The sequence below is a fragment of the Pavona decussata genome, unplaced genomic scaffold (assembly GCF_977016875.1).
Source record: "Pavona decussata unplaced genomic scaffold, jaPavDecu1.1 SCAFFOLD_49, whole genome shotgun sequence".
NCBI lineage: Eukaryota > Metazoa > Cnidaria > Anthozoa > Scleractinia > Agariciidae > Pavona > Pavona decussata.
This window is the reverse complement of record NW_028145471.1, coordinates 1,297,885-1,323,056: the sequence shown is the minus strand read 5'-3', so window position 1 is coordinate 1,323,056 and position 25,172 is coordinate 1,297,885. Positions and strand designations below refer to the sequence as shown.

Genomic DNA, 25,172 nt, shown 5'->3' with positions numbered 1-25,172 from the left:
AGCTAACAAACATTTATCACCAAAGACACTTATCGTGCCCAGTAAGTTACCGCAACTTTCGGGAAACGGGCCCCTGCACGGTTTGCAACGTCTTACATGGTTGGTCGAGAGGACAAAAGAGTGGTCAACAGAACAATGTTCCCAGCCCTTAAAAACAATACAGCTGCAGGTTATAAGGTTCCAGTGAAAATAGAGCTTTTGAAAGGTGCAGGTCTATTGATCGATTTGACTAAGTTCTCCTGAAAGAATCTTCGGAATGTGCGCGTGGTGACAAGAGATGCACGCTAGCTATTCAGTGGCACGTTCGTAGTTGTGAAACGGTAAACGGATGCTGACCTCCCAAGAACATGATGGAAATTGTACAATTCTCACGCGTTGTTTAGTTCTAAAATATGATGTCATTTACGGCAAACAAATCGTGTAAATCAAAAAGAAGCGAACAAGCTGCCACAGTGATAATTGTTAATTATTATTTATTTATTTATTTATTTTTTTATTTTTGCAGTTCGTAGTTCTTTTATTTACGAAACCGTTTCATTAGTTTACATGAGTAAATTCTCTCTTACGGTTTGTTGTGGTGGATGTTATTAGAAGTAATGGCTCTTTTGTTTACTTTGGATACGGAGCATCTAGCGATTTGACGCCGATTACTAGATCACGTTAGCTGGGATCAGGCATTGTCCTTTTTATAGCCCTAATGAATGTTAAATGGTTCCAATTCTCTAAGGAAAACTTACTGCAACTTTATCTTTGACATAAGAAAACGTAATAGGGTGAAAAAACAGGATGTAGACGGCGCTACCCGATAGATTTGTTTCGTCTTTTTATTCGTCGGAAATGTTGCACAAACAACTGCATGTGAAAGAGTATTCACTTTACGTGCCTTCAGGTTGTGTAACTCCAAACTCTTATCCAATCCGATTTATTTTCAAGAATCTGCTCTCAGACTGTAAAAACAAACATAAAATAGCTAAGTTCTGAAACGTGGACATGTTTATAGCGTGAAGAGGCACAGAAGGCGTATAACGCTATGAATAGTTAAGACAGGATAGTATGTTATCATAAAAGTTGATGGTGTAGTGAGGTAGAAAAGAGCTATAGCCGAGGACCAGGTTTGATTTCGTATGCTAAATGAGCATAAAGTTGGCTTACCGGATTTTTCTAATACGGAATTATCATTGCGTATCACGGAACACACAGAATAATACTGAGTGGAGGAAATTAATGTTCCTTAAAGCTTTGTCAAACCTTGGCACGTCTAAAAGAACTTAACCGCTAATTTACTCCCACGTTTATTGGCGCGCAAGGCTGTAATTTTTGACCAAAGGCAACTGAATCTTGGCTCGCCTTCAACTTGCGGCGATGGAAAACCTTTGCATAAAACGTCATGTTGGGGTCTCAGTTCACATGAAAATCCGATTGCAATAATTCTTTTGAGTGGATTTTACGCTTAACGATGTCCCGACACCTTGAGACGAGCCATACAAGATATACAAGGTGCTGTTCGTTGATTAGATCAGACCTATACCGCAAGCTGAGGAAAGAGCTGGTAAATCTTTAGATTAAATTTAGCTTCTTCAGTTGCTTGTCACATACACTAATAGAGAAAATCATAGCTAAGCTTTAGCTAAACGTATCACCCTTTTTCTTTATTTTTATTTCGTCAGCTATAAGGAGCATGGAAAAAGTTTTTGATATTCCCTGCGCGCACTGTAAACATAAACTGGAAAACAAGATAATAAAAACGCGTATGTCATATACACTATATATATTGTTTCCCTTATGTCCACTGAGTTGTGGAAATCTTTCCAAAGCTGATGCCAACACGAAGTGATGTGGACACAGTAATACTCTTCCAAAAAAGTTCATGATTCCAGTGTCCTTTTCTTTCTCAAACTTCTAACTTATGTAAAACACGCTTTAGTTTATTTTTCTTAAGTATAATCTTTTTTTAGCTCCTACCTTCATCTGCATCTTATTTCTCCTAAAATAACAAAGCAAACTCACACTTGCAGTGAGAATACTAAAAATAAAGGAACAGGATCGTATCAAATTCTCCTTACAAGCAATATAAGCAGGCCGGCAAATCGTCTAAATCCCTGGGTTCATATATCTTCGTAAGCAGACTTGAGTAGGTTTCGGTGTATCACAGATAGAGCCTTTTTCACTCTACCAGGGGGCTTAAAATCTTAATTATAAGAAAACATTCTAGAGTTCTTGTTACAGAGGACTCCAGCTTCTTCTTGCCGTCCGGAAAACAAGATTTGTTTATCTTCAAGATCATTCTTCTTGTCCGTCATAATAAGCCAACGCGTCGGCGACGGGAACGAAAACGTAAAAACAAATTAGTGGCTCTGCATGTGCGATAAAAAATTATTTTAGTAGATTATTTTGGCGTTCTGTTCAAAACAACAACGTAAAATGTTTGAGGAGAACGGGCGGAAAGGACGCGGGTGTTTTTCTTTTTTCCTGGATTATTCGTTCACATTGTTCAAGACGAATAGTTGGAGTAATCGGCAAATAGATAGGAAACGAGCAAACGTATATACAGTTCTAAATCACATCTTTGTTGGCGTTGCCGTCGTGATTGCTTAACTTCCCTATTCGATGACGTCATCTGACATCGCCCCGATCTCTGACAAATCGTAATTTCAGCCCATATGGCCGATGATGAAGCACACACAAATTGAAGTTGCTGTAGAATGATCAGCACTGCTCACATGCGCCCCCTGGGTAATACGCTTTCTTTGTGCATGAGCCATCTGGCTGATGGATCAGTCTCCTGGTCATGTTCGCCTACTTGAACTGTTCGCAAGTCTACGGTATGACATTACCTTACAGACTTTTCTTTTAATCGCTCGTATAGCCTTCGTAATTTAAAAAGATCATGACACACGAGGAGTAGTTTGATATTAAAAACTGACTGTCTTTTGTTAGCAGACTAATGGACAAATAACCAACAACACTTCCTTTCTGAATTTGCTTAAAAGGAATACGGCATAAAATAGCACTTAAATAACTAATAGAGTTCAAGAACTAGACACCCGGAATTTAAACTGTATCCTAATAAAATGAAGAAAACTGACACTCATAACTTTGGTAACCAGCTTGCATAGTTGTATGCTATATACACACGTAAACTGGTGATTTCAACGACGATACAAGTGCTCAGTAAATAGGTAGTTTAGCAGTTAAGAACCAACGATAGTTCTTGTTTCGTAAACGCTTGGAATCAAACATAAATCTGTCCCATGCCTTTCACTTGGAAGAAATGAAATATTGGCGTCTTTGCTTCACACTTTACCGGGATCCTTGAGATGCGCAATTTTGCTGAACAGCTCTTACTAAAGTAATACGCCTTGGAAAGCGTCACTGCTTGTATTAAAGTTAGGTATCAAAGATGGAAGCCTCCTCTGGCAGTAAGAGGAAAGGGAGGCTGTACTTTTTGCTATCAAATACATTAAAGATGTCAGTTAACCATTACGGCTCCTAAAATAGCGGCCATTTGCCTGCTTCTCTGAGTTGAGGTTTAGAGTTTGTTGAGTTTTGGTTTGAATGGTGGGAAAGAGTTGCAGGGGTAAAATCTGTTCATTAGTTGTGGTCTGCCGTTTTGAATACTAATAAATTAATGGTAAACTGTACTGAAATAAAAAGGCTCATGATTACATGCTAAATGAATGTCTGATTGTACTTGCTTGGTGGACCAGTAGTTTGGAAACAAACAAAACACAAGTTCATTACCTTCGCTTGTTGCAAGGTTACTCAGCTGAAACAACTCAGATATGTTTTTACTAAATCAGCTGCCCTTGGCATTAGAGCCATCACGTGAATGTGAAGTGACCATCCCACTTAAAGAGTATCTGAAAATATTTTTACGGAATCCAGTTTTGTTCAATTGTTAGTTGTTTTAGTTGTGTTCTTATAGAAATTTTCGATAAAACGAGTTTTGCAAAAGGAGTATCCGGTCCTCTTCCCATCCCGAAAATAGTCGGCGCTATCGAGGTATTCGAGACTCGATTCTCTAAATACGACAGTTTTAAGAACGTTTGATGTGAAGTTATTAAAAAGTGATTCTTAGATATTGCTTTCGTCGAGTAGTGAGTGATCAAAAAAATTCATTGAACAACTGTACTGAAATGAAATGACGGCAACTGTTACTACACACTTTACAATCGCTAGCTGGAACACCGCCGTTGTCCGGAGCCTTTCGCAACATGTAAGGAACGCTTTTGTTTTGGGCGCCATTTCATACCGTAGCACTCCCTATTTCGATTTCCCACGAGAGTTACTATGCTTAGTATTATGAAGTTCTAGTGATTTCTATAATCATACAGGCAAGATTGGGAGCATTTTCCTGCTGGTGTCGCCATTAAAATTTCTTCCTCCTGACATTACGTTGTCGGCTCTGGTAATAAAAGCGGACACATTTTAATGTTGCAGTTAAAATGAATTGAGTATTACTTTTGAGTCGTTTGAGGTTTAAATGTATTGAATCTCAACCATTTTAAAATATTTGACAGCTCTTTATTAATTCTTCTTTTTCTTGTATTTTCAATTTTTTTATTTATTTATTTATTTATTTATTTATTTATTTATTTATTTATTTATTTAATCATTTTTATTATTATTCTTAGTTATTGCTTAGGTATTTTGGGCGTCATAAATGACGTTACTGTGTAAGCTAATGATTTACGAAATCAAACCTTAGTGACATAAACTTTCAATTTCCTCTCGTTTAAGAACAAAATAGATTCTAAACGCTTTGAAAGCCGAAAGGTTTAGCGCGAAAGATGTCTAGCATTCCGGGCAGAGCTTACCTTAATCAAATTGGACGGATTAATCAAGGATTAACCATGTTGAGAGGCTTCTGGGAAGTATTGCCAAAGGTAGTGAAGGTTTTTGCTGTTTTGCTGTGCAGTTGTGAGTTCCCTTGTTGAGAAAGAACTCAATTTTCATGAGGTTGGGTGATGAAGATCGATGTTCAGTTTAGAACTAAACGCAAGAATATGATTTCAAATTCTGCGTGACGAGCGTAAATGATCGTGCTAACTTAGGCCACACTAATCCACTAAACAATTTTTAAATGTTTACATACATAGCCGAATAGTTGTTTTTAAGACCAATACAACGTTTGAACCTTATAGATTATAAAAGATTAGTGAGGAATTTTAACGCCGTAAAATTAGGGTAAGTAAGACAGCCAGACAGCTGCTCCCTTTTCCCAGGACCAATTGTAAGTAAGTCATTTCTATTCATTGTCTCCCCAAGGATGTTGTTTTTAATCCCCCGTGAGGAAACGTCCATACTGATGTAAAGGGGGTACTCGTCGCTGCTTTAGAGGTTTAAATTTGTGGTTTGGTCTGGCCAATCGCAATGTTGAAAAAAAGGTGACCTGAATTAAAGCTTTACCGTGGTCTGTACCTTTTACGGCTATTCGCTCAAAAGGCATAACAGATAAGATAACGAGTTGTAAGACTTGCTACCTTTTAGAGGTGAAAATAATATTTAACCACGCCCACGAAACAAGAAAGTCTGTAACCTTCTAGGAGTTATTTGTAACGACTCACTGTCTCCCCCTCCAGGTTTTAAATTGCTTTGGTTACTTCTCATATTGTTCATACAGGCAAAAAAGCTAATTCTTAAAATGATTTATGTTGTTAATTTCGCAGTCTGGGGAATTGAACTCTGTGAAATCCGGTGAATGGCAACGGATGCCTTTGTAAGCATTAAAGCGGGGGTGTTTTCCTCTTTTTAATGCAACTTATTTATTTATAACGGATTGGGGATATTTTAATTTCAGCTTAACCCTTAAATAGCTTGTCTAGGTTGGACTAAGATTCGTTATTTAACCTTATCGATTATACATTGCACATTCACGACATCACGCAACCAGAAACATGATGCTGCGTTGTGAAATGAATTTCTAGAGTTACCGTTTTCGTTATTTTATTGCAATATCCCCTTCTTCTTTGAGCCCGCCTCGAATACCTCAAAATTTACCTGCCCACACTCAAATTGTTTTCAATTAATTTGAAGTATGTTTATGAATAAGGTTGTTGTTGTAGAAATACAGTGGGAATTTCAAGTGACCGACTCTGTTCAGTTATCATCTTCATAAATGCTACTCTGAGTCAATTAAATGCTGTATTTATAGTCTCGTGCAGGCGACTGAATGTGCTGTACCGTTAGCAAGCACCTTTAATATCCTTCAGTATTGGGAGCTGATGTAGTCACCTATTTCCCCTGCGTCAGGCAAGCCAACATCAATAATAGATGCTCAGTCAATTGAATCGGATTTTAGCGAGGAAAGATTTGCTTGAATGTCCAATTATCAGATTATCAGTTAACCATCAATCTAATTTGATTAATTTGATTAAAGTTTGGCGACATTACCTTATTCTCAGCCTCCCGACTTCTGCCTCCTAAAGGCCGAACCTGGCTTTGCGGTTTACTGTTATTATTTTGTGAGCCTATGGATCCGCTGACGTCGGACCAATTTTAATGAGTATTGCTCTCAGTTGTGTATCACTGTCTGAACGTTTTGTAAAGTCGACATTAAAGAATGTTTGCCAGTGGAATTTATTAAAGTAAAGTATAACCATCAAGAGACCAAAAGACCGCAAACATTTTACACGTTGATTGGCCATTCAATCCAACATGTAGTCAATTAACACATTCACATGAAGGGTCAAACGTTACCTCATTTGTTTTTTTTTTTTTTTTTTTTTTTTTTTACATTCTGAGTCTGTGAACAAAACCCAATGAAAGCAATACTTTTCTCTTGAATTCTGCATTAGGCTTTCAGCCTAAGAATCGAAACCTTAAAAGCAGTGGAATCCATGTATTATTATGAAGAAGTGTAACTTCTGATGCTTGACATGCAATCCTAAGGTGTAAACGTATTGAACCTTACTTTCCTGCACATATGTTTGTTTGGAGCTGAGGGTCCCAATTTTGAGTCAGTGGATGATGTTCGAACTAATAAATTACGGTCCTTTAAATGAAAGCTATTGAGCAAAGCTTTCTTGTTCGTCTTAACGGTCTTACGACATCTTTCAAAACCAGTCTAGGAATTTTCCCTTCGGATTTTGCTCACTATATAGTGTGAGAGACAACCGTTTCATGAACGACCTAGAAGGTCACCGCCACTTACTTTTCATGACCATGGCCGAACTTTCTTTAGGCGGTCGCCTCTCTAAGGTGAACAGCTATAGCTGGCTGAGAGGGTATCCGTAGAGGAGGATCACTATAAAGCCCAGTCAGTTCCAAACATCCACTGTATGCAGAAAGGTAGAACTAAAATTTAACGGAGGTCGTTCCTATTAAACAACGCAAGGGACGCATTCGTAAGGGTAACTCCGCGCTGCGTTGTGCAGTAGTGAACGGTTCAAGACGTGGTTTCAATACATAACGGCCATTTTACATAACAGAAATCACTGTCTTTTTTTACTGCTGGTGTTGTGGGAGCTTTTAACTTCCCAGTTAATCATTTGATTCGTTGGTGAAAATTTTCTTTCAAAATTGTTCCTACCCTGATCATAAATCCGTGATCAGCGTAAAAGCAACATTGATTGGCAAGAAGGGAAATCAAAAGTTCTTCTCTGTAGAGAGCACAAACTTCTATCAGAGCGGTTTTGGATTATAAATGGTTTGGCAATGGTGTTACAAATGATTCAGTTTCCAAAGCACAAGTCTATGTTCTCAAGGCATGACAACAGATTTTGGCGAAAAACGCACATTATTTATGCATACATTTGGCATAAACATCGAAACTGCCCCAGACGTTTAGTTGGGTGTCACGGTAATACACAGAGGAAGCGGCAAAGATTTTAATGTGATCGTGACAGGAAAGCTTTAAACCCGGCCACAATTTACCAGTCTTATCTACGGATGCATTCATGACACCAGCAGCTACTTTCAGATATATACATTGCACGCATAATGGTTTCCTGGAGGCGGGGGGAGGGGGAAACTCTCATATGAAACAGGCGAGGATGCTCTACTAATTAAACCCCTAAAGGAGACCAATCTGGGTATGGCCCAAGCTTTTTTTGACCTCTAAAAGAAACCATTTTGAAACACAGACAAATAAAAAATACATGTTTCTTCGCGTGTAACTCTAAACGAGACTTCGCGGCTAAATAAAATGGCGTTTTTCCTGAAAACCGTAAGTGAGACCAAAATCCGAAATTTACACAAATGAGCGAGACGACGAGCATCCCCGCCCCCTTGCATATGAGAGTCCCAGCCCCGGGGATAGTTCACTGGAAGGTACCTTTACCTTTGTGCAAGCAAACTTGCCTTGAAACCTCAACTTTTTTTTCCATACTGAAGCAAGAAAACAAGCATTAGAATATTGTTCAAAAAGGTGCCTGAGATTATCTAGCATTATTGTTGTTTTCTTGTGTTAAGAGATGCTTTTTTCCTGATTTCGCAGGACATCCAATTTCTTTATCTTTGACGTGCAATTTTACTCACCAGTAAAAGTCAGTCATGAACTTCGCGCGAACAGCCGAGGGTCATTGCGTGTGATCATTAAAATGAAAGCTGTACCTTAACCTTGACGTTGCATGCAGGCAAGGTTAATATTTATTTATTTATTTGGTTGTTTATTTATTCATTCTTTTATTTTATTATTTTTTTTTTTTTTCACGCTGGGGAAAAAAGTGATAAAAAACAGCCATGAATTTGTCCAAACGATTTTCTCGCGTTGGTTCTTCTACTTTTTGCTGTGCTAAACCGTGCTGACGAAAGCCAACTAGCTCGAAACAGCTGTCCCGGTTGCCGCATTCTGTTGATTCTCGGTTTGGTCTCTATTATCATGTCGCTGTCGTGCAGTCCGATCAGCCTTGCAGAAATTTGAGTCATTTAAAATATGCAAGACATGCTGAAACTTTCAATATTAGTTTTCTCCTAAATAATTGTTTCAAATTCTTCACCCTTCATTTTGTGACGTCACAAAAATGAAATTTGGGAATTCAAATCGGACAGGTTTTTCAATTTTCGTTTCACTACATTTGTGTGCAAAATATCACCATTTAAAGTTGTTTGGAATTTTGTATTGGCCGATATAGAGTCACGTGACTAGTAACCATAGAAACATTTACTCCAAAATCATTCTGGAATCAAACATTATTGCTTGTATTAAGTTAAGACTGATGTCTCAAAAGCAAGTGAAGTTACAGACCCAAGAATTCGTCAATTCCATGCACCCCATCACGCCTCCACAAAATCTGTTGGCTAGCGTGTTTTGGAAACTGCTTTACTGAGGTATTTATCAGTTCTGGATTAGGTAACTTTCCAACTTGAAACAGGACCATAATAGTTAACCTTGGCCACCTTGTCTGTTCACCCTACTGCTATATATATGGTAACAAAACGACCTGTCTTTTTTTGTGAAAACTGATTAATACTAACAATACACAACAAAGGCTGCAAAAACATTCCGTAGTAAGGTCACGCTGCATTATGAAATGTCGTTGTTATTGTATATAAAAAAATTAGATTCCATTTTGACGCATGTCCCAGTATCAAAATCTGGTATGAGCATCAGTGACATTCTCATCTATGGCTCGCAGCGACAATTTTTTTCTTTGCACATCTTGATGTCATCTGTGATCTATAACTTATCAGACGTATGGTAAAATGGGAGTCAAGTAACACTTTCTCCCCAAGAGCCAACTTGCCCCATTTTGCTAAATTTTAAGGCTGTGGGCAATAGCAAATGAAAGCTACCGAGAAGCACTTGCCCTTGAAATTTTCATTAGGATTACAACCTGTGGATGAAATCCCGAAAGCTATGGAATAAATGTAGTAAGGTGAAAGGTTCAGGCCAGAAGCATTCAGAAGCCTATTAGTCTGATTCATAGCTGGGGAGTCTCAAAATGACCCGGAGAACCAATTAGATTTTTCCTTACTTACGGATACGCAATTGAAAATGCGCGTGTGTTGCGAGTGTGTAGTCAACACTTTGGCTCTCAGTCTGTACCTCTTGATGAATAAAAAAGTTGCACTGTAAAACGAAGACAAATGCATTTTGGGCCTAACTTCTGAGCTGGTCACTCCGGTTTGCTATCAGTATCAAACCGGTTTTATAAAGCACATTAATTTTGTTGATAAACCGGCCAAAGGTGAAAACTGAGCCCGGTGCACCAAAGCAAAATAGTGCCCAAGTCAGCTGTGTCATAATCAACAACAACAACACTTTATTTACCCTTTGTTTTACAAGTATTTACATTAAAACAAAAACAGCTTGGAAAGAAAACCAAGCTTACTGGAAACCTGAAATAACCATTGGGTTAAAAATGCCAGGTTACCAGTAAACAAATTATTTATGCTGGTTGTGGTCGGACGCACACACACACACACACATATACACCACCCAAGCAGACATAAGTAATATAATGAAGGAAAAAGGAAGTCAAATATCACACCAGTAAACTATTACATTAAAGAGAAAAAAAAGTAAAAGTTTATAAATATGTGAATATATCAAACTAAAATATACATAAGATGGTAGGAAATTGCAAATAAACAGTGGTATTATCTCAGTGGAAGAGTGGGCTAGTAGCTCTGGAGAAAGTTTTGTTTCAATTTATCTTTGAATGATGAAATAGACAAGTTCTTTATGTCATAGTCAATATCATTCCATATCTTAGGGCCTCGAAATCGAATATTAAATTTTCCATTATTTGTTCTTGCTTTGGGAAGATAATAAGACTATTTTGCAGCATACCTGGTACCTATTGTAACTGTGAACAGTATCTAACTTAGTGAAGAAGGACTGAAAGACAGACGGTAACAATTGATTATGAAATTTATACATAAAAATGGCAATGACAGATTCTGAGGTAACAAGATCAGGAAATTTAACTATCTCAGTCTAGAGTTTTAAATAGCTGACTAGAAGGATGATCAAAGCTAGAAAATGCCATCACCCCATTGTCCTTGCAGAGTACTGTGTTTGAATATACGTTTCACGAGACTCTGGTCTGTTAAACACGTTTTCAGAATTATAAATCGAAAGACGAAGCCCTACTACTCGACGGTCTAAGAGGTGGAATACAGAGAGTTCAAAGCGAAAAAAGCATTCTTTGAGAACAGATCGTTGCTTTGCAGTGTTTCGTCTAAGCGAATACCAATTTTGCCGTCGAAAAATCTCACTTAGTTGCAGACTTTCTAGGAAATCAAATGTTCGAGAGCTTCTGATAGCTTATGTTCAAGTAAAAATTAATTACGTCTTATTCTAAATTTGTACTGAAACATTTTTCAGGTGACTGATTCAAAGTATTGCTACTGCGAAAGTCTGAACGAAGTGCAAGGTTCGGGCCACTAAACGTCTTTTAAAATGACTCACACTACAAGCGGAATGGCTAGCCCGTACGTCCATCGAGCGAACAGTAAAAGTGTTTGGTTTACAGGAGTAAACAAGGGCGTATCTAAATAACTTTTTTTTATTTATAGACAAAAGTTGTTGTTGTTGTTGTTGTTGTTGAGGCCACGCGATTCAGCCAGGGCTTGAAACTGTATCGAAGCAACAACTTGTGCATGCTCTGAAAAACTTGGCACGATTTTCGCCTTTCTTTCTAGCGGGGTGTCGCGCTCTGCTTGCTCACGGCTAAAATGGCTTTGAAAAACAACATCTCTAACTTCACTTGCGTGGATGATCTCTTCAGACGAAACAAAAAGACAGCAAAACATTTTTCCAAATTTTCTGAAAACATATTATGAGTAACCGCGTAGCCATCGACAAAATCCTTCAATGAAAGCGCTGGCTGATTGGTATAAAAAGTAATTAACGTTGGCAACACTAAGCGGTTTCTTAGCTTGGTTGCTTGATTGGTCGGCCAGAAGGAAAGGAATCAGTCAATTTTAAAATACACGTCTAATCTCATAGGCTACGTAGCCCGGGTTTGTTTTGCATTTCTGACGCATCATTAATTTACATCCAAAATAATCCCGTTTTTTTTTTTTTAGCCAAAAAGGCTTACCATACCGTGCGTATTTTTGGTCAATTTTAGGATTTCTTGCACAGAAGGTCGGGACCACATTCATGGACATCAATTTGACATCATATGTGAAAGGGTTAAAGGACGATCAGTACTATTGCCAAAACATAAGGCGTAAAATGCAAACAGAGGCTATTTGGGGCGACAAAAACCTTTAACAAAAGTGAATATATGAAAATTCATACATTAAAAAAAAATTTAATCCCATAAATTAGAGTGTCTGTTAAGGTTCTATGTAAATTTATAAGCTTTTATAATTTACATGCTTTCTTTTCCGAGACAAACATGAATTACAAGGTGGACTGAGTGGCTTAGAGACTGTGAGAAATGTAGATTGTGGACCATAAACTTGTCAGCGATGTTGACATGATGTTTTTTTGGTTGGCTACTGCTTAAGTGTGCTCGTTTTCGATTTTACTCCCGTCTCCGTTTCGCAAAAGATTAAGGGGGATCTGGTTTTATTTTTTCACTAACCCTTACTCTCTCTATATACGTTTCTCTATATACGTTTTTTTTTTGTTTTTTTTTTTTTTCTTGTTTTCATTCAAGATAGCGGCATGAACCAAACATAGTAACCTAACTACGTGGCTTATTTAGCGTTTCCTATGCAGGCTAGTTGGCGCCAGTAGGAATGAAATGTCAGGGACGGAAGACAGACAGACATTGTCGCCTGTTGTTATTCTGACCATACATGTAGTACCATTTTTTTTTTCGGCGATAGGAGATCAGTTCGACTGCCATCGGTGATCAACATTTGAGTTCCACTCTAGTAGCAAACAAAGTAAAACAGCTTAGCTACAGCTTAGTTACATCTTCTCCTATTTATGTAAGCTTTATTGTCTGATCATTTGGTTACAACCTTAAGCACTCACCAGGGGCCCGTTTCTCGAAAGTCCCGGTAACTTACCGGGCCCGATAAGTCTATTTTTAAATGTTTTTCGTCGATTACACAATGATTGCAGAAATGGTACTTGGCCAATGTTTTCATAAATTTGTAAGATTTTAAAATTTAGTATTCAAAGCTAATTAACAAATCGACGACAGTTTTCTATGGTCTATACTCTTATAGACCATAAAATGACGTCAAAAAATGTTCAAAACTCAAGTGGAACCACGAGCCGCAGGCGAGTGGTTTCACTGCCAAGTTTTGGACATTTTATGGCGTCATTTTATGGTCTATAAGAGTATAGACTATAGAAAACTGCCTTCGATTTGTTTTTTACAATAACATGGAAAAAGTACGAGCAGAATTGGCTATTTTTTTCGTTGAGAAAGCGCGCGCGTTACATCTGACGTCATTTTTATTGTCTTTACTCTTATAGACAATAGCTACGAGCCAATCAGCGCGCGGGAATTTGGACAGTTATTGTAAAACAAAAATTAACTTCTGTTAAGAAACATATATCACCAAAATCACTTATCGGGCCCGGGACGAGCAAAATTTCAAGACAAGCGAGGATATCTATTGTCTCTTCTCATCAGATATTTAAATGATATCCTTGTTATGTCTTTTAAAGAACTTATTGAGATTGTCCCAGTTGAAACTGGATTAGCTGTTCTTCAGGTAGATGAACAAATCACAGCCGGAACATTTAACTTTGACTAACCATTTAACCTTGCCAAATATGAAATAATCGTTCAATTGCGCCACAATGTCTTTTACTAAAACAATGATTTACCAAATATCTACTGTATTTTAAGGCGAAGGGATATAGATTAGACCCCGGGATTTAGGGTATAAAACCAAAAACAACAACCTTAAAAAAGCATCTATCGCAATGGAAACAAAAATAGCCTGAAAAAAAAAACATGCCTTTTGGATTAAATTAGTTTATTCATGCTGTGCCCATTTAAACTTCCTCGTATCTTTGGTATGTAAGACGGCAATCACCATCCGTAAGTCAAGAGAAAGGCTAGTTCATCAAAATCATTGTTAGAGTTTATGTGGAACATATTGTTCTCCGTGTAGTCTGGTTACAGCTGCAGTCACGAAATGGTAAAATCACTGAGAACCACTTGCTCTTCATTTGAACCGACCTTGAGGCATAGTCTTCATATCAACAAGGGCAAATAAAAAGATGTAATCTCATGTATCTTGTTTACCTAGCTTTGAACTGATACGCCATTTTTGAAACTAACGACGAGTGAGTATGATGTTCTCGAAATGTTACAGGCAAAACCTTATATTTCACTGGCCATCTCAGTAGTTGTTGGCAAGTACGAAACTACTCGTTTACTTTGAACAGCAACTTACTATAGCTTACTTGTGTTACTAGTTCTTCTATTTCTTTCGGTGGGTCCGCATAAAAGTTATTCCAAAATGGCTTCCATTTTAATATTCTTTTGTCTGCATCAGGTAATTGCAAAGTAGCCCTTCTTGCCTCGTTCAAGGTAAAATATTCCTTTGATCTGTAAGCTTAACAACGAGGTAAGAAGTGTTAATTTGAATACCAACAAAAGAATATTAAAATGCTGATTTTCTTAACTTATCTTACGACCCTTACAGATAAGAGTGAGTGAAAACGGCTTTGAAATGTAGAAACAAAACCACCTGTTAATTCCGTTTTTAAGGCGAAGAATGAAGCCATCATCTGAAACGTCTTAACCGATTTCGTTTTTATCTCTGATGTTCAAACTGAGTACCTGACTAAGAATATGTTATTTAAAACTCAACTTCGTAGTATCGTATCCGTTAATGTGATTCTAGCTATTTTTAAAAGCAAATTGACGTAATCTTCAGATCTGAGCACGATTCAAATAAAGACATTTGAGCAATAAATTATGGTGGTGCTTTTAATTAGGCTCAACAAGGTGGTTTTAACTTTCGAAACTTTGTAAAATCATCATGTGTGACCATCCATTCATTTGAAATCTCTTCAATTATGTTTTACTTTGGGGTAATATGGTTTAAAACATCTAGCAATCCAGCTTTTAAACTTGTCGCCCAGTTCTGTATCGGTATTTAATCACCCGGATAATCACTGCCACGATTTCTTTATCAGTAATCATTTTCGGCCACTCAGATAAACGTTAACGAGCTTTCCTTTCACGTATACGTAATGGTGTTTGGCTTGAAGTTAGTTTCAATAAAGAATTTGTGCTCACTATTTTCCGATTTTGGACCTTGCTAGTCGACGAAACTGAAGTAAGATCTTTTCGCACACTAGGGTCTTAAATGTGGAATATTTAATTTTAAAAAAATGCTTTAAAAGACGCTTACCAGACAAGAGGTAGAGCTCGAGGCATTGCTGCTTCCAGGTATAGCTGACGAAAGATGTCCGTGAACTTACCAAACAATCGCGACTCTAGTCTTGCAGTGGCAGCTATACTTGGCGAGAGCACTCAGAAGGTTCAGTTCTGCTATCATACACTGAACTCTCCTCGTCAACTGTCCAGCAATATAAGTGTAAACTGAATTGCTCGTTTGTGTCTCAAGTGTGAGGCGTGCATCAGTGCCGAGGAAGCTGAAATATTTATTATTTCAAGGTAACAAACAAAGAAAATTTCAATAAGAAAAACATTTATTCCTTAAAACAATCCTACGCATATTTCTATTTTCCTGACTACAAAATTCATCTATTAGGTATTTACAAATGCATATATCATGGTATGAAAGATCGATGAAATAACAAGCGACAAAGTTTTAATTAATTACCAACAGGCCTCTACTGATAATCGGAGGCCCTCTTTCAGTTGGGTTTGTTTTCAAAATCATTCCTGCCCGGATTTAGAGTATTTAAATAGTGTTTGTTGCTCGCCCCTTGACTTTCAGTCTAAATGCAGTATATATACATTCTTATTGACAGCGTCTTTATTTGAATTAAGAAGCTTTTCTATTATTGGGTATTAGGCATGTCATAGCATCACGTACTAAAGATGGCCTTTTACAGCACGGAAAAAAAAGGAATTAAAAGCGTAACGACGTGCATGTTGGCATTAATTTTAGTGTTTTTTTAACTTAGTGGTTTCGAGATAAACCGTACGATCGTTTTAGACTTTCCATGCTTTATTACCACGATCCTCTGATTACAACGATGTTTTCGATTCACGTACTATTAAGCTCTAACTTTGTACTATACTTTAACGGTGACAATAAAAGCGAACAATATAACGACAGCAAATCTCAGTGTTTCGTTGTCTGTACTTATAGTGTTCCACACAGCTATTTTTGGGAAATTACGTAATTCTAGAACGTTCCGAGCTTTTTGACGACAACAGCTAATAGGTCATTTCCGAGTTGCTTTGAAAGCGAGGCTACGTGCAAAACTTTTCATATGAAAATTAGTTTTGTTTGCATATGAGTGAAAATTAATTTTCATGACAGGAAGTTTGCACTTAGCCTCGCTTTCATAATGAGGTTCAAAGCAACCCGGAAACGGTCTATTTTAGACCTTTATGTCACGCACGGATTATTCTGGAACTTTCCACAAGCCTTTACAACGTTCTTGACTGTTCTTGAAGCCTCCGGAACACTTTGTTAACAAATTGTCAGGGTCTCTGCTTGTCCTTAGCTCCAGCATAACAAGCTTTCAGTCGCTTTTCTCGAAAATGGAGACCGTACTACATCCCCAGGGGACTTAGAACTGAAACATCTGATCATTTTATTTAGTAAATAAATTGCGTTCGACGTTAGGAGAACGCATACTATTCATGTCGCTTTTTTCTGGATTGCAGGGTTTAGGCGCCATCTTGGATTGGTTGACCACCCGCCTCGACTTCATGCGAGAGCTATGAATCCCGCTGGCTAAGTGAAGTCCCGCGGGTTGACTCGCTTCGGTCTGGATGCCATGAGCTCGAACGCACTTTACCAATCCATGATTATTACTAGTTTATATCCATTCATTCTCAGGAGTGCCCACGCATGAAAATTTGTACTCTTTGGAAAATATTTTACAGCGAACAGTTCTACACAAAGAAACGTTAGGCTTGGACTTTGATGTGAGCTCGTGCGTTTTAGCTAATGCTGTGCGACATGCGAAACACAATGGTAGGAAATCATCTGATTATAGAATAATTAAGGTATTCCACCGGCCAATATTTATCCCAACATATCAGTGATCTTAGATAACATTTACTTCAATTTTGTATTCAACTTAGAAGACCTTAGAGGCATCTCTCACGGCAGATAGCCAAACTTTTGTTACATGACAGATTTAACACAATTTTGCACAAAAAAATTCCGGAAGAAAGATAATCTTTTTTTGTTTCTTTTACAGCGGAAGAAATCGTTTTCAGTGGCAAGTAAGGTGAAACTTTCTCGTTAAAGCTGCTCTCCTTGTGAGTGTTTGTTAAGTCAGGTCCATTTGGTCACAAATCAGCTCAGAACATGACTACGGTGCTGTTGTGTCTAGCACTGTGACTTGGATGCAAATGCACATCAAACCCACAGGAAACTAACACCGTAAGCTGATAATTTTATACGATCCACAATTTACTTTGATGATGACTTCCGCTCATGTTGTCCAACCGTCTTTCAATGTGACCTCAAACAGTCGTGGGACCGTCCTACACTCACCCGGATGATCATAATATATCGATTTATGATATGACTCGTCGGTTTAAACCGCATAATTTTTTTTTTTTTTATTTATTTGATTTTTTTGTCTCAACTATTGTGGACCTCCTGCATGTGGATGGAGACCACTTGATATACAAGGGCACAGGGGTTATGCTTGGACCTTGGTGATACTACTTGACAATTCATATTTACACGCAATTTACAAAGCTAATATACTCATTACGTGAGCAGAAATGCTGCCCTTTTACAAAAATTTCATCTCTTCAAATCTTCCTCAAATGAACAAGCAAATTACTTTGACATTGCCTGTTAGTACTCGACTACTTCAAATGAGCCTCATTAAAGTCTTCCAAAATAGTAGGATACACTGCTCAATTTTCTTCAAGTCAATTCGTATCATCCACGCCACATTTCTCCCAAATGTACATGATCCATCATCGGCTTACTGACTGGCTTCCAGCCTTGAGGTCCATGCGCATGTAGTAACTGTGTATGTGCTGTCAACTGCGCATGGGTGCACATATTTGAAGGACATCCAAAAGGTCTTAATGGGTCCATAGGCTCGTTATAATTGTAGTAACGGGGAACCGAGTTACAATGAAAATAAGATGGTGCGGGGCCTTGCGTCGGGGTCACTGGGCAAAGGGTAGCAATGTGTTCGTCGTCACTTTCATAGTTATCTGGCAGAAGTAATGTTCTTACCTCCTTGCGATATTTGGCTCGTCGGTTTTTAAACCAAACCTGAAAAGCAAGAGCAAAACTGAACTAAATTGTGGGTTTTGTATCTTAGATCAACCTTAGTTCTTCTTCTTCGTCTTCAAAACTATTAGTTACTCTGGTTTCTAATTTTAAGAGTTATGGAGACAGAGCGTTCTCTGTATTTGCTCCTAAATTATGGAACTGACATTACCAATTGAATTAATTAAGGAACTGTACTTCAGTTGATATTTTTAAATAAGTTAAAAACGTTTCTTTATAAACGAACATTTAGTTAATATCTAGTTAATCTTCACATGTTTGAACGATTTTTTGTATATATTTTTAGCGCCCTTATCTTTGCAATGAATTTTTCTTACTTTTGTAAACTTTTGGATTTTGGCGCTCTATAAATTCTCATTGTAATTGTAATTTAGAAACCGACTTCTTGTGGTTTTCTGAAGGGTGTTTATAAGCAACACTAGAATAAACGCTTTTCCTGTCGAAAAACCAAAAATAAGCGTCATTTTGTCGGGAAGGTACGGCCTTGATGCCATTGATGCACTGCTAGTTTGTGCGTAAAAATCGCAAACCGCTATGCTCTGGATCAGTGGTGTATGGAAATACTTGATAAAAATCCGTTTACGTTTCTAAATTCTTTTGATCATTCATTCGTGTGTTCGTTTGTTTTTGTTTTGCAAAACTTTCGTCTTATTGAAAGAGTGCGCAAAAAGCGACGGTCGCTTCGTGCGCACTCTTTCAATAAGACGAAAGTGCCCAATTTTTTTTTGTTTTCTTTTTTTTTTACTCACCTGAATTCTGCCTTCTTGTAGGTTGGTCTTTGCAGCAATCTGCTCTCTAAGCTCCACATCCGGGTAATGCGTTTTGCTGAAGGATTTTTCCAGTATTCCTAGCTGTTGGTGCGTGAAGGCTGTGCGCGTGCGCCTTGGGGGACGGCGATTTTTCTCTTGCCGAGCTTCCAGGATAACATCTGAAAATGTAGGTATGTATTAGTAAAGGTGCCTTAAAGGTTTAGCTAATCACAAGAGGATAAAACAACAATCGCTAATTAAAACTCGACGCAATCAAAACCGACGTTTCGGCAATGCTGCCTTCTTCAGGGTACGAAACTGTACCGTAAGAAAAGTTCGTTAAATTAACAGCGTCGATTTTATAATCTTTAAATTCTCATTAATTAACTACGCTGCGCAGTTTTTCAATCTTTATATTGAAATCAGAACCTTGTATGGTTTTCTCTGGAAAAAAATTGAACATGGTTTCTCGTTTCATGACATGGAAAAAAAGGACATATAATTTCCTTTATTGAGTTAATGCCATAATGACTGCACAAGTTAATCAAATCAAATCATATAAATTACTTTCGTATACCTCACTTCCATCACAAGTTAATCCGAAACATATATAGGTGTTATACAGATTTGCAGTAGTAGATTTGCAGTTCTCGGGTTCAAGACCGCGAGGTAGTCCCTTGTTCAAATCCTCCGCTATGCTAAATGTAAATAGTCATCTGGTGAGCCCTCCTGTCAGTTGGGATTTTTACAGAATTGCTTTGAGCTTGTAGTGTTTCCTTTAATCAATTACAGTATCGGCCCAAATTGGTACTGTAGAGTTAAAAACAGTGACACTTATATAAAGTAGTAGTAGTTTAACTGTTGTTGTTGATTTTGTTGTTGTAGCCATCTAATCATTTAGAACCAGTGCAACTAATTTAAGCTGTATTTAAGTCAAGGAAATATCTTTGCTGCCCAGTTGTTGAGAGACTATCATTGTCATTATTAGTGTTATCATCATCATCATGAGTATCATTACTATTATTGTTATTATCATTACCATTATTGATAGAAAGGAAGGGCACCCTTGAAAGCATAAAAAGTTGACTCATTCTTTCCTCGACGCACCATTGATCATTTCACCGACTGGTTGCATGCATCAAAGTCCACACTCAACCGATCTCATATGGTTTACACTAGAGCACACGATCATAGTCAAAGAACCTCGTTGCGAACCTGTTTTAGCGTCCAGGACTCCTCAGTATGAACACAAATTATAGCAAAACCAGAGTAAACTATTTGGTGCAAGTGTGAACACAGTACTAGTTTTAGTCTTTCTGAAGTGTTCTTCAAAGAAAGGCGTGGCTTTTGCGTGACATGCTTAGGAAACTTGGATATAAAAAAATGCAGTTTTATCAGCTGATGCAGATTCCACGAAACAGCACCAAGATCAAAATTGGTCTCCAACAATATTCATTCGATATCATCGCCACGAATACATCAAACTATTTGTACGGTCTTGTTCAGTCCCAAGAGCTTCCCTTGTACGTACAAAATAACCTCGCCTGCGGCGAATCCTCAAAAGCAGGGCGCACAGAAAAGGCGGCGGCCTCCACCTGTTTTACTGGATTGAACAATGTCTTCCACAGTGACTGTTCTTGACATAATGTAATTCTTGTAGAGTAATTTCACTAATCAACCTAGTTAATAGTCGAGAGAGCAGTACTGAGCAATTATCTGAGGATGTTACAACCTCTCGCTCTCATTTTGAAATAAAAATTTGTTTCGTGATTCAGTCGCTTTAGTTCGTCAAGGTAATATTTTTATTGATTTTCTAAAACACCTCGAGAGTCCTTATGACGGGGAACTGACTTTATCTTTGATTTTCGTCGCTGTCGATGATAGGTTTGCATCGTGAATAATTGTCCCTTAAACGTCTGTATCTGAACATTACCAGGAGGATTACCTAAAGTTTGAAACTAGATTTAAAAGAGTAAGCTTGAATAAATATTAACAGCCGTTGATATAATCCCAGTTTCCTGTACTGTAACCGTTTAACGCACAGAGACCACAATAGCTTTTGTGTTTGAAAGTTTAAAGTTCAATGATTTTAAACTAAACGCTGTTGGAACTTTCCTGTACCTTCTCAGTCAATGAATTACACTAGTCTTTAGAGATTCAAGGACTGATGTCCCTTTTACTGCTGCGCATACGTTCAGCGCATCTTGGATTGGCTCGGCGAGAATTTCTCACTGACGGTGCCTAACAACTCAAAGGAATTTTGCGCGGTTTATAACTGTGCGGGAAAAGAAGATCTTAGCAAAGGTTATTGAAAATTAGGGGCAATCACGCATTTGTCAGAGATAATTGAGTCTCGATTTGGAAAAAAATCCATACATTATTTGGAATTTTATGGCTTTTCAGAATTAGTGTTGCTTTAGTATCTCTTAAAAAATGCGTGGTTACCCCAAATTTTATTTTGGGTTTCAATATCCCTTCCTAAGACCTGCTTTTTCCGCATAGTCATAAACTGTGAAAAAAATACCTTTCTATTAGGAGGCACGTACCGTCCTTTATGCCCACATAAATTTAATTACTTTTGCTGCCTTCTAAGTTTACAGAAGTTGGTAAGGGGTCCTTATTATGGTGCCTGATTACCACGTTGAGTTGAGAACGTGAGTTGGAAAACTGTGAACGTTTGCCCTCTGGAGTTACTTAGAGGGACTGGCAGTAGAGATAAGTTAAAGCTCTTGAAATCGTTTCCTTCTTTATCATCATTTTCCAGACTTTGCTGGCGCCAGATTGTTCAGGGAAATGTATCTAATTCTGATAAGCTGCCAGATAAACATAAGCGTGCGGCATGTGTTATGCGTTAAATTAAAAAGGAGCCAACGTCTGCTTACTACTATCTTTTTAGTCACTTTTTACCAAGTGCATGGCGTTCAGGCTACGTTTTTTAATGCCTTCAATACTATACAGCCTAGAGTACTTAGAATGGAATTTCCCTTGGGGTTGTATCCATACACCAGATGATAGACATTCGAGCTACAATCTCTAAAGACATTCCTTAGAAAACCCCTATCCTCAGTTTATTTAGGATTTGCTGTTTTTAAGTTTGAGAGGCTCCAACAGAAAGAGACATATAATGTACTAAACTGTTTTAGATAGTTTATCTTCTGAATTGTACATTAACCCATCCTCTCCTTGTTAACTTGTTTACATAAACTCTCCGCATTTAATCAAGAAGTACCACTTGGTTGAATTGATCGATAAGGTTTCATCGTTTTTAATCCAAACAATAATCAACTACAGATACCTTTTTAAAATGCAGTCATAGCCATTGCATTCATGCAGTTTATAACATCTCCAGGTGTAGTCCATATAAACGTCTTTACTTACAATTACAAAGTGAGCCTAAGAGTTATACCACATCTGTCTTTTGCAATTGACATCGCAACTTCATATTTTAGCTCGTTGGAAGTTTATAATAATTTGCAATGTCCGTTTCTTTTTCCCCAAGGGACAGGAAGATAACAGGATTAACGCGAAAACCGTGAGCTTCATTGTAGTTATTCAGTCCATCCCAAATCAGTGGAGGATCTAAGTTACGGTTAAAATGGTTTTGACAAAGATTACGAACAAATTAAATAATTAAATCTCTCAGTTATCTTTCTAGGGCCCAGAACTATCGAAAGTTCATCGGGGAAACTGTTCCACTGATTTTAAAACAATTTAGACACTCGAATTGAAATAAAGTACTTTGTTATAGAAAAACAAAATCTGTTTAGACTTAGATTATCGATCTTTGACAAAGCCATGCTGCTTCCCCAGCAGAGATGCTAAGTTGTAGCTTATTCGTTAGATTGTGATGTTAGATTTTCTCTGAACAGCAGTGCCTTTTTCTATTAAACATGTTTAAACACTTTGAAATGGTTTAAGACGTGGTCATTTCACACTGCCAAGAAACTATTGCACTGTTACACACTTAATCTGAGTGGTTTATTGGAGATATTCCTTGTTTAACATAACTGACAGACTTACCAGCTAGTTTCACCGCCAGACTCAGTGCTTCAGTTGATGTCGATGGTTGCGTTTCCTCTGTGTTGTCTTCGAGCGAGGGCGAAGGAGTATTCTTTTTCAGAATGCTTTCAATTGAAAATGGATTCGTATCCATCAATGGCGTCCTTCTATAACTGCTGAGCCCTTTTAATGAAATTTACTTCTTTCAATCATCAGTTGGGCATTTTTGCACGACTGCGGTGTCTAAATATGAGACGACTACATGTGCGGTTTTCAAATATAACCGTGTTTTCTTTCAAGCTGTCCTGTAAATGCAATTAAGCTGCAGACGTGACATTGATAAATGCCCCAAGACCCTGTCACACTGAGATGCCAACATCTGACGCTCTGTGCTTTTAAACCATGCAATCAGTCACCGCTTGTGCCCTAAAGAATTGGAATCATGGTGACTCCTCCTCTGGGTATATTCTCCAGAAACTGCAATGAATCAAATCGTTTCCGAGTTCTTTCACCTATACTTATTTTAAGAGTGATGTGCTAATGCTATTAACCAAATTAGCAATTAGACACCTTAACGTTTACAATACGTCGAGGAGGACTTATCTCGTGGTAAAGTTACGTTGTGCACAAGATGTTTCAACTTCGATATCGCAAGAGCCGAGGTTTCAATTAAAACATAAAAGATCAGCTGGTGTTTGTCAAGAGAGGCAAATGTGAAGGCTGTTAACTTTTTTTCGTGACACGGGATTAAGGTATTAATTCAAGAAAATCCCCATTTGCGATACCCTGTGAAGTTATGATTTATTGGTCTAGGTGTCTCCCACCCGCTATCTATCAGCAGCTATTTAGTCAATTTTAGTCAGTTTTTTCCCTCCTGTTTACAGGAGTAAATTGTTTTCGTTTTCAAATGCGTACCGACAGAGGCGGCGAGTGTGAGATAGTCTTGGAATTTTCTTCATTACTCGCCGATGTTTATCGCGCATCAGTTGATAAATGAAGAAATAATCCAGGGTTTCAGTTACAATTTTACACTGACCGGTTCATCCGTTATAAGCTCCAAGTAACAGATTACAAACAGTGTTCATTTGATCTTCGCTGTAACCACCTATGAACGAAATACGTCTTTTAATTGCCCTTGTAACAATGGGCACGTCGGTATTGCCTATGTTAAGGTTATATTACAATAATATTTATTGACGGTTTCCCTCGAATCTTATTTTCTTACAACATAGTTAGAATACTTAAAAAGAAGTGAATGACTTAAACAGTGCTTTTGCGTGGTACGGTCACTAGTTCATGTTATGACTCGGTTGTCGTTGCTTTCCGATCACATTTTAACGAGTTGTCTAATAAATCTTTCAAACCTGGAATGGGAGAAAATAGATTGCAATTTGTTCAAGACACAAAGCCTTTGGGGAAAACCAGATTTTCACTACATACGGAACATACAAGTAGGAAGAAGCCTTGATCACAACTGAGAACTGCTTTCGGGTGACCCATTTGGGCCGTCCAGTCTAAAAATATTTTCCTTCCAATGTTTGGAATGATAGTGCTTGATCATATTACTATATCATACGTATTTTAACTAAAAGTCATGTATGTGAATACACTGAGTTAATCACAAGATCTGTAAAAACAGTTTGATTTTGTGTATCAATTTTCAATTCATTCATTGTGAATGATTAATTAACTGACGTTCCGCATATTACATGTCCATTTACCCCTATTGCAGGAAGTTTTACCCATTCAGGATTTCACACATCACATCTTTGCAGACTGCAATTTGTGAATGGGTTAAATCACACACACAGTGAAAGTATAAATAGCAAGGGAACCATAGGTCATAGATGACACTTCGGCGTTTAAAACTAGAAACCAGGACTGTTTTGAGACATATATATACAGAGCCATTTATTGAAGGGTGAAGTTCCAGAAGGTGCTGCCTGACATAAATTAGTGTGTCCAAGGGGGTAATTTTTAGCATAGTTACTCCTAACTCCTAAAATTGAAAGTCTGCTATCCTTAAGATTAGGGTTAGAGTTACCCTAAAATTAAGTTAATTATCCCTAATCCTTACAATTTTTTCTGTAGATATCTTTTCTCCCTAAAACTTTCTCCTTTATCCTTGACAAACTTATC

General features: G+C 37.7%; 3 protein-coding genes and 1 long non-coding RNA gene across 6 annotated transcripts in view; 2 read left to right on the top strand and 2 right to left on the bottom strand.

Annotated features, from left to right (window-relative positions):
* LOC146481537 (mortality factor 4-like protein 1) overlaps positions 1 to 25,172 on the top strand; it is a 210,183-nt gene that overhangs the window by 83,999 nt on the left and 101,012 nt on the right. The window lies entirely within an intron of this gene.
* The window catches only part of LOC146481543 (uncharacterized), a 164,584-nt gene that overhangs the window by 82,491 nt on the left and 56,921 nt on the right, over positions 1 to 25,172 (top strand). For all 3 annotated transcript variants that reach the window (XM_085108370.1, XM_085108368.1, XM_085108369.1), the window contains one exon: positions 19,056 to 19,225. The gene's annotated coding sequence lies outside the window, so the exon portion shown is untranslated. The remainder of the gene's footprint in view (positions 1 to 19,055; positions 19,226 to 25,172) is intronic.
* LOC146481548 (uncharacterized) lies at positions 7,157 to 8,505 on the bottom strand. Its single transcript, XR_014864456.1, has 3 exons — positions 8,479 to 8,505; positions 8,282 to 8,328; positions 7,157 to 7,296 (listed from the first exon to the last, which is right to left on the bottom strand). It is a non-coding gene; the product is annotated as an uncharacterized LOC146481548 (long non-coding RNA).
* Positions 16,456 to 23,677, bottom strand: LOC146481547 (diencephalon/mesencephalon homeobox protein 1-like). The gene is made up of 3 exons (XM_085108386.1): positions 23,055 to 23,677; positions 19,035 to 19,213; positions 16,456 to 18,267 (listed from the first exon to the last, which is right to left on the bottom strand). Exons 1-3 carry the CDS (start codon positions 23,185 to 23,187, stop codon positions 17,923 to 17,925), a joined length of 657 nt encoding a protein of 218 aa, XP_084964512.1. The 5' UTR covers positions 23,188 to 23,677; the 3' UTR covers positions 16,456 to 17,922.

Bases quoted from the DNA above. Each gene is read 5' to 3' on its own strand.
- LOC146481547 (XM_085108386.1), bottom strand. From the start codon at position 23,187: ATGGATACGAATCCATTTTCAATTGAAAGCATTCTGAAAAAGAATACT. The intron at 19,214-23,054 runs GTAAGTCTGTCA...CTACATTTTCAG, and splicing joins TCTGGCGGTGAAACTAGCTG to ATGTTATCCTGGAAGCTCGG. The intron at 18,268-19,034 runs GTGAGTAAAAAA...CTTGCTTTTCAG, and splicing joins TACAAGAAGGCAGAATTCAG to GTTTGGTTTAAAAACCGACG.